General features: G+C 39.6%; 1 protein-coding gene across 1 annotated transcript in view; it reads left to right on the forward strand.

Annotated features, from left to right (window-relative positions):
* PTAR1 (protein prenyltransferase alpha subunit repeat containing 1) overlaps positions 1–10,221 on the forward strand; it is a 50,780-nt gene that overhangs the window by 31,404 nt on the left and 9,155 nt on the right. Inside the window, exons 5-6 of the mRNA XM_044265932.1 lie at positions 1,227–1,440; positions 7,547–7,845. Coding sequence (XP_044121867.1) covers positions 1,227–1,440; positions 7,547–7,845 — 513 coding nt within the window. The remainder of the gene's footprint in view (positions 1–1,226; positions 1,441–7,546; positions 7,846–10,221) is intronic.

Genomic DNA, 10,221 nt, shown 5'->3' on the forward strand with positions numbered 1-10,221 from the left:
TGCACGTGGCAAGCCTCCTCGCCATCCTGGCTCTCTGGAGCGTATTCCTCTTGGACTCTGTGGAAATACTCAGTTTTGACTAAATGAGACGGTGTGGGCTGGCTTCCTGGGGTCAGCGGGGAAATTCTTCAGAGAAATCTGTTTTGGGTTTACTAAGCCGCTTACAACTTTTCTTAAATCCCGAGCATTTTTAGGATCTTAGTTAGTTCGAGGTATCTTCACTATGATCTTGCCTTTGGCTAGCACTGCGGATCAGCTACTTCCATGCTGGTTGTTTTTTCTTAGTAGGAATTGGGATAGCACTTCAAAGAGGCCTGTGGGTTGTGTGTGTGGAGGCCTGGAAAGGAGCGGTGGCTGGGGAGAGCAGTGTTGAATATGCATTCACCAGTTTCTAGGCTTGTCTAATATTTTATATAAAGCAAGCTTTTGTTTTAGAATTTAAGTAAAAAAAAAAAAAACTTCTATTTGAAAATGACAAAATGAGTTTTCTTACTCAATTTCTAGTAACTTCTGGGTTGGAAATTTTTAATCTAAAAGAATGCTTCTTACGAGAAAATACTTGTAAAAAACTAAGCACATTAAGGGGCCAGAGATGCTTTTTTAATGCTTTTCATTTAAATAAGCGTGCTAATGAAAATCTTAGACAAGGGAAATATTTGTGGATAAAGACATTTTAAAACCTCCTTATAGTTTTAACTAATTATATTGTATTTGTGTCCTCCCAGATTCTATGCTGTAACATAGACATCCTGCTTAATGAAAGCAGTCATAATGCAGCTTCTTGTTTGCAGCAAATACACATAGGGTGAGGCATGCAAGTGTAATTAAAGATGTGAACTGTGACTCCTCCTCTGGTATCTACCAGCCATTAATTAATATCCCCTCCAGCCCCGCAGTCCCCCCTCCACATCCGCACCTTGTCTTTGCGTTTTCTGGCCGAGTGGAGTTTCTGAGTTGTTATGTTGGAGTTGAGGCATTCTCCTTCCGACAAATTTTAATGTTCTAGAAAGGTTTCTCTTTCCTCTTTGTCCTTTCTTCCCCCTCCCCTTCCATGCTGCCGAAGTTAATTACATCTTTAAAAACAAAAACAACAGAATAATCCCACCTCCCCCAAAAATCGAGCTCGTGGACAGGGATTGGTTTGCACTGGTTTGCATTTTGCATTGTTTTGCACCTCTCCGGTTTATGTTCTTTCCTCATTTTCATTCCCACATGTACCTTCACAGGCGATGGGTGCTACAACAGCTCATTCAGGAAACCTCCTTGCCTTCCTTTGTGACGAAAGGAAACTTGGGAACAGTTCCTGCAGAAAGGACACAGAGACTGATCCAAGAAGAGATGGAAGTCTGTGGCGAAGCAGCAGGCAGATACCCGAGCAACTACAATGCCTGGTCCCATCGCATCTGGGTTCTCCAGCACCTGGCCAAGCTAGACGTGAAGGTAAGGCTGTTCTTCGTCTCCCGAGCCACATTCCCTGTCTGCCCTTTAAGTCTTCTGACAGTAGTTCCTTCTCAGAAGAGCTTTTAAGGAGGAAAATAGAGGAACTAATGACCTAGTGGCGTGGGAAGGATCTAGCAGCTGATCCCTTCAAGGAAACCCCGGCAATTTAAAAAGTTTGCATTTCTCACCAGTGCAGTTTTTGGCACTCTTGGGGTTAGTATATTGGTAGAATGAGGACAAGTTTAAGCAGTAAGAAGACTGACCATAATTCATTTTGTGCTGAAACAGGAAGGGATTATTGGCCTTATAGCGCTGGAATTGCTCTTTCTTAGTGGTCTCTGCTTGTGTGACTTAATGTGCTGAAACAGCTGGCTGCCTTCTCACCATCTCCTCTCCTGGGGAGGGAAGAGACCTCACCCGCTGTTCCCAAACTTGCCTACGTCTGTAAATTACATTAGGATTTCTGAGTCCCACCCCAGGCCTACTAAATTGGGGAGAGGGTAGGATTTAAGATCAGTATTTTTCATGGGGCTCAGGGGGTTATCTGGAGACAGAGCTGAGTTGGAAGCTGTCATAGCCTAGACCCTTCAGTTTAGAAATGAGGAGACCGAAGTTTCCAGAGAATGTTAATGCCTTAGACTTAGCCACAGTTGCGTCACTTACTATTCATCAGGACAAGAACCAAGTATCCTTTTCTCCTTCTTACGTACTATAGCTTCTCTGTATTTTTCTTCACTTCTTACGTTTCAGTGCCATAAGAATGTAGGGCCCTGCTCTGAGAGCTTCTCAGGCTTGAGACGACTTAAAGGGGCCAGAATACCTCAAGTGGTACTTTCAGATTAACTGGGAAGCATTCTCTCATTTCTTCACCAGCCCCTTCCTTCAACTCCCTCCCCCAACTCTGTGTCCCAGCCAGAGATTCCTCCAGGGTATATAAGAGTTTTCATTTCTGGGAATTTTAAGCCAACAGTTCTAGAAGAGTAGCCCTTCCCCACCAGTTGTGTGTTTCAGGAGGGGAGGCCCCTTAAAGGAGTGGAAAGAGCAAAGACAGAATCCTACTGACCTGGCTTCACATTTTGGCCTTACTAGCTATGTGTGAAAAGTAAGGCTTTCATGTTTCATCTGTGAAATACCAGCTCCACTGCCTCCCTCAATGGATTATTCTGACAATTTGAGTTCATGTGTGTAAAGTACTGGGCACCTAATAGAGGCTTACCGTAGTTTAGTTCCTTTCTCTGTTCCTCACAGATCGAAGGTTTAGGTGAAACTGGCTTCCAGTTTGCTCGATCAACTCAATGTAATTTATTCATGAAAAAGTACTGAAACTCTTTCATTCCCAGACAATGCCTTATATGCTGGGTGTGGCATAATGACAGCGAGATTGCTCTCAACAAATTGAAAATCTAGTTGAGAAAACAGATACTCACAAAGCAGTTTGACCCTCGCAGGAGCTGAGGGAAGCGCGGGGGACAGTGGGAGCACAGAAATGGCTTCTCATCTAGGCTGGGCTCATTGGAAACAGCTGCCGGAAGGAAGGCTGCTACATTGTCAGGAGTCCGGAGGAATAAGTTCAAGTCATCTGGCGGGATGTGGGAGATAAGGGAGTTCTTACGGAGTCTGGTCATCTCAACTCCACAACTTGATAGTGTGTAGGGGCTGGGAAGGGGCATGGGGACTGAGTATAAAGAGAAAGGCAGAGTCCAGGTGAGCTGAACAGTCTTTGGAGACCTGCCTGCCTTGATGTGGACCCTTTAAAGTGTCATTCCCTGAAAATCAAGAACACGGGGGTAAAGTGAAATTCTTATATTTTTGAGGCTATCTGATGTTGAAGATGACAACTCATTAGTGGTGTGTTGATTCAGCGGCCTGAGTCCACTGCTAGGCTTACATGTTGTCCACCAGCTCTGCCCTGCCCTTGGTTGAGCTCCATACTCTTCCTTTCCTCCTGCCACTGCAGCTGTCTCAGTGAAGAATGCTGAATTTGCACAATCCTCTTTCTGTTCTTAGAAGCCACTGGGCCCAGCCTGGAGATCATGCCCTCCTGTGCTTTGTCTGTTAGAGGCAGTTATCACAGAAGTACCACTGGTCTAAAGCAGCTTAAAAGTACATATAAAATGAGCTGGCATCTTTTTAGTTGGGAAATTTTAAATGATTTTTTTTTTTAAGATTTTATTTATTTGAGAAAGAGACAGCACAAGCTGGGGGAAGGGGCAGAGAGAGGGGGAGAAGCAGACTCCCCACTGAGCAGAGAGCCTGATGTGGAGCTCGATCCCGGGACCCCAAGATCATGACCTTAGCCTAAGGCAGATATTTAACTGACTGAGCCACCCAGGCACCCTCCAAGAAAAAAAAATTTTTTTAAAGTGTTGGTATACAGCATTGATAAGCCTATGAAAGCAAGCATCGTAGAAATTGGTGGAATCTTACTGAAGGACAGCATGGCAGCATTTATCTGACTCTACAAAAAAAGGTGTGTTTTTTCTCATCTAGGATTTCTGCTTATGGGAATTCATCCTAAAGAAATACCAGGAGGTACAGTATGGTGGTGTAGTAATTGAAGGCTCCACTCATTGGTCAGACAGACCTAATTTGAATCCTGACTATACCACCATTTTGGTTTGTGGCCTTGGAGAAATTTCTTAACCTCACTAACTTCTTTAGTTTCTTCATCAGTAAAATGGGACAGGTGAAAATTCCTGCCTTACTGAGTGATGTGAATTAAATGGGAAATCCACGTAAAGTGGCCATCAGAAGTGCTTCTACTAAGTGTTCGATAAACACAGGCTATTAAATATGAAAGTTTGATATATAGAAATGCTAGTTATAATAGTGAAAAAGTAGAACCAGTCTAACCCTCCAATAATAACAGATCAGTTACATTGCAGTTCACCACATATTGGAATATTTTATTGTTACTAAAAATTATATTTTGGAAGAGTATTTAAAGAAAAAGTTCACTATAGGATAAGAATCTTTAAAACTAAATATGAGATGGCCCTAATATAATTTTTTAATATATTATTAGCTTCGAATGAGATCTTAGTGTTTGGAGCAGTGCTTGGCATATTGTAACTGCTTAACATATATACACACACACAGTGCTGTTACAGATATGTTGGCTGTGTTTCCATATACACGTATTCATTTTCTAGTAAAAAAAAAAGAGAGAGAGAGAATAAAGAATTGTGAACCGTGCTAGAGGATGGAATTACGAGTCTTTTATTTTCTGTGGTGGGTGTGTGTTTTTAGGTATTTATTTAAGTAAATTTTAAAATAGCCTCATTTGTGAGGGTGGGGTGAGAGGAAAAACTCAAAAGTTTAACAGAATTTAGTCTTACTAGCCAATTAAAAGTTGATAATGGTATGTCACCTGAGAAAGCACACAGGGCCATTTCTGCAAAAAAAAAAAAAAAAAAAAAGATATACAGATGGCCAAATAAAGACATGAAAAGATGTTCAGCATCATTAGCCATCAGGGAAATGCAAATCAAAACCACAGTGAGATATTTCATACCAAGTAGGATGGCTGAAATGAAAAACAAGTTCAAAGTGCTGACAAGGTTGTGGAGAAACTGGGACCCTTATACAGGCTGGTGGGAGTGTGAAATGCTGCTGCTGCCGTGGAAAGCAGTTTGGCATTTCCTCAAAAAATTAAACCTAGAATTACCACATAGGACCTTGCAGTTCTACTCTTAGGTATATATCCCACAGAACCGAAAACTCGTTACAGCAGTGTTTGTAACAGCATAATTCATAATAGCCAAAACAAGTAACAACTCAAACGTCCAGTATCGGAGGGTAGATAAATGCAATGTGGTATATCCATAACAGTGGGATGTTATTCAGTCATAAAAAGGAACAAAGTCCTGATATGCGGATGAACCTTAAAAACATGCTGATGGCAAGAAGCCAGGTTCAGAATGCCCATCTTCTGTAACTTCATTTATATGACATTCAGAATAGGCAGAGCACATTAGTGGGTGCCAGAGGCTGAAGGGAATGGCGTTTTAGGGGACTCTTAATAGGATTCCTAATAGGAATTCGGGAGGTGATGAAAATGTTCTGAAAAGAGAAAGCAGTGATGGCTGCACAAGTCTGTGTATATACTGAAAACCATGAGTTTATTTTTCAACTTCAAAAACTGGTTCTAAAGTACATTAGGAAGAATAAAACTTCAAGAATAGCTAAGAAATTGTTGGGAAAAAATATTGTTTATATCTCTGCGCCTTTTGATTTTAGTAAAAAAAAGACCCCAAAATTCCTGTTGAAGTTTCTTTTCTCATTTAGTATGCCTCTTAAATATAGGAAGGGCAAAGAATATAGAGAATTTTTCTCTTAAAAAGTCTGAGAAAAATTTTTAAAGGAATTACATTCATATTGTTGAAAATCTGTCATATATGTGCTATTTTTTGTCTCGAAATTAAAATAATTAAAAATTTTACATATAGAAACGTGCAATAAGAAATAATCTAAAGGTTTTTCATGTTACGTAAATTCCTTTGAAACAGTTTTGTACTCTTTTCAATCTGTATTAAGAAACCCTACCAAACCAGAATTAAAAAGCTGATGTATTACTGCCTAAATATCCTGCAGGTTAATTCTTCAAAGATGTAATAACCTCAGGGTTAGTATATATTTTTCTAAGGTGGAAGTTTATCTAGTGCTGTATTGCTCACCATTTTAATCAAATGAACAGTCTTGTTTGCCCTTTCTCAGAGATTCACCAGCTCTGGAACAAACCTATTTGGCTTTGAATAAACTCATTAGAATTTAAAGGAGAGGCTTAAAGCATTTCACTGATATATATCAACTGTCCTTTGCTGGGAGTAATCTTGTTCCTCTCTACTAGTCACTTAATTCATCAAATTGTTCAGTTCAATCGTTGATTCATTCATAAAATACTTATGTGTTCACTCTGATGCCATTGAGTATAGAATGTTGGAAGCATTAATTAGGAATGAATAAATATCTTCAACAACTTACAGAATTTAGTAGGATTGAAAAGATATGCAGAAATTCTATCCGTATGGTAGAACACACAGAAACCATGGAGGTTCAGGAGAGGCAGAGATTTCTTCTAGGGAAGAAAGGAACCATGAGGAATGGAGAGGACTCTCAGTATGAGAGAAGGCATTCGCCTGGGACCCTTGAAAAGCAGATAGAGGAGGAGCACTTGGGCTTTGTGCTGTCTGTATTATTCACTGTTGGCAAGTATATATCTTTTTTTCTTAACTGGTCTGAAAGTCCTCTAATGACATGTGGGAGGCCCTCAGTCTAGCTTTTGCTGATCACAATCCATTTGCATTTGCTATTTGTCCAAGACACTGCCAAATAATTTATTTTTTCATAACTGCTGCTTTTCTTTTTAATCATTCCATTTGAAGTTGCTTGGTTTGCAGGATTGATAATACAAAGACTTAATTCACTGCTGAATTTTGTCTCCTCTACTTAAAAAAAAAAACATTTATCATTGATGTTAATTGAGTTTGAGATGAATAGTGAAAATCATGCGCTCTTGAAAATTCCTGTTACTAATGCATCATATTTTTTGTACTAAGCCCTTAGAATTAATAGTGAACAAAACTGACCGTCTCTGCCCTCATGGCACCTACAGTGAAGAACAAATAATACAATGAATCAGTTGTTTAACAAATAATAAGTTAGATATTGTAATGTTCATTAAATATTAAAGTTCATCAAAGTAACCTTTGAGTTTATATTTTCTCTCAACATCAGCATTCTTATAAATAAACACCCTAATGTTCATCATTATTTTAGAATAGTTTTTCTATGTATGTGCCAATCAGAATGTGATTGATCAAGGTCCAGAGAAAGAATGACAAATAACTCCTTAAATTGTGTGTGTCTGTGTGTGTGTGTCTATACACACACACGTCTCACAACTTTATTAGGGAAAGGGGAAACTAGCCTTTACTGACCTTACACTGACTGACACCACTGTGTTGGACATTGTGTACAAAGTATTTATAGAAACAGTGTTACCAGAAAATACAAGGAATAAATCAAAGAGAAATGCAAAGCATTAATGGAGAAAGAAATTCCTTCAGCAGTTCCTCTTCTCACTTCCCTTTTTTCTTCCTACAAGATTCTTCTTGATGAACTCTCTTCTACTAAACACTGGGCATCCATGCATGTTTCAGACCACAGTGGATTTCACTACCGCCAGTTTTTGTTAAAGTCTTTGATTAGCCAAACTGTGATAGATGGTTCTGTATTGGAGCAAAACCCTTTGAGAAGTGAGCCAGCTCTTCTAAAAGATGAAGAAGCAGCAGCTTCAGCAGAGGAAGCGAGGATAAATCTTCCCCGTCTTCTAGAAGAAGAAGTTGAATTCAGCACTGATCTTATTGATTCCTACCCAGGACATGAAACCCTTTGGTGTCACAGGTAAGAGGATGGAAAATCTATTTTCTGCTTGGAACTGCTTGAGTTCATGAGAGCTGTAGAAGGTCTGTCTTCCGCCTGCCTGCTCAGGTGGTAGGTAACTGATCGTGGAGCTTTGTGTGAATTCAGAGGAGTTTATGCTACCATACTTCTTCCACGTGATCTTCAATATGAGGTTCCTCATGCAGATCTCTGTCTAATGCTTAGGATGGGGGTATTCAAGCTTGACTGTCCAACAGAATAGCCTCTTTGACTTCCAAATTGTGAACAGAAGTTTCTTAACTCTCTCCTTGGAGGTTCTTATAAAGATATATGTATATCTATATCTATATCTAGATATCTAGATATAAATATAGATATATCTGGGATGGAACACTGCCATCTAGTCTTTAAAAAAACAAAAACCAAAAAAACTTAACAGGTAAATTTGATGCAGAGTTGAATGTAGACCATTGATTAGGCCTTGAGAATAGTTAAGCTTATTGATAGTCTGCAAATTAAATTTCCTTAAGTATAAGCTCTTGACATACAGGGCAGGATTATTAGGAAGTAGTGAAAGAAACGAACAACCTCATAATGTGGGTTCTGAGTGCATTGGACAGTAAAATAACTGTCATATTGGAATGAAGTCCAGGTGTGGGAACCCCCTGATTGGTTCTTTTTTGAGGCATCTCCCATCTCTATAAATATGGATTCTATTTCAGACTAGAGGATTCTGTTTATAAACAAAGGACTTGCTGTGCCAGGCAGGAGGTAGGCATTTTAAATATTTGTATGTTTTTATATTTTTAAAGTTGTTGAGATTTGCCCCCCTTTTGACAGTCTAGCCCATCTTGTAGGCTATTTGAGGAGATGCGTTCAGCTGCTGCTCGTATTTAGAAGAAGGAAGACTCCCCTCTTTGGCACCTTCATGAAAAATATTTTTCTCATAAAAATAAGACACTCTTCCTCTACATTTTCTAGAGAGAAGATCTTAACTTCCATATTGCTTTGTTGTTAATAGATTTCTGTTGCTATTCTCTATTTAGGTGCATCAGTAGCAAGGCTGAGAAAATTTAAAAATTGTATTTGTGTTAAGAGATAGCTATTAGCAGAAGCCTTGTATAAAGATTAATTGAAATTTGGGGTGAGGCATGGGGAGAAGTGACAGTTTAGATGACCTCTATATTGTACAGGCCAGTTTCTGGCTCTTCATTCATTTCCTTGAGGCACCTTATCTGTCCTTTAAGTTTTATCCTCTATAAAATGGGTAAATCATATGCTCCCTGTCTACTCCAGAATATGCTGGGAAAATGAACAGAATTCTCTTTCAAGGGCTTAGAGTTGCTAATATGAATAATGAGATAGAACAACCTAGAATCTATGTAGTTTACCAGTTTTGAACAGGAGATGTGCACCCCCACTGAGTCAGAATTTTTGCAGATTAGACACATAGGTCTTCACTGTTAACAAATAACTCCTCAGTTGTTAAGCATCTGCCCTCAGCTCAGGTCATGATCCCAGGGTCCTAGGATGGAGCCCCGCATCGATCTCCCTGCTCAGGGGGAGCTTGTTCCTGCTCCCCCTGCTTGTATTCCCTCTCTCGCTGTCTCTCTCTCTCTCTCTATCAAATAAATCCATAAAATCTTCAAGCAAACAAACAAAATCAAATAACTCTAGATGAGCCTAAGGGCAGGAGAACTGCTCTCCTTAGAGGAAGTGCAAGAGCTGTGCCTTTTACATGCTTTGCTCAGAGCCCAGCACACCCTTACTGCATGTAATATTTAATGAGACTGTAGTGGTGGGTTTTAGGAAAAGTTCAGTTGGTTTTTAGATAATACAGGTTCTTACTAAAGAAAATACAGAAGATAGAGGCCATGGACTAAAAGCCTCTGGATGAGCTATTTAATCCCCTTGTTCCTAAATCACTTCTGTTTTAGGATATCAGTGAAGTTAATTTTTGCTTCTGTTTTGTTTTTTAATAGCAGAAATTGGGCTAAGACCTATTTCTCATTTTGTATTGTGGTTACAAAGAGTAACAATTCCAAGTGATTATCATCATCTCAGTCAATGGTATAAAAATCCTTTGGGGTCAAAAAACAAAAAACCCCAAAACCCTTTGGGGTCATATGTAGAATTCTTTCTCACAAACAGTCAGTAATCTGGGCTTGTAAGACTCTGGTCTAAATATGCAGACACTTAGGTAATTAATTGTTCCTCCTCCCCGCCTCCAGGTAACTCTGGTCGCTAAGGGGGTGGGGGGGGCAGCAAAATGAGCTCCGTAGGTTTTGAAGTTATCAACTTACTACTTTCGTGGTTTTTTTTCTGCCCTGAAAAGCTTGACTTCACGATAATGATTTTTCTTCTCTGTGTTCCCTTTCTCCCCCTCCTCTTTCCCAG

The sequence above is a fragment of the Neovison vison genome, chromosome 9, assembly GCF_020171115.1.
Source record: "Neovison vison isolate M4711 chromosome 9, ASM_NN_V1, whole genome shotgun sequence".
Taxonomy (NCBI): domain Eukaryota; kingdom Metazoa; phylum Chordata; class Mammalia; order Carnivora; family Mustelidae; genus Neogale; species Neogale vison.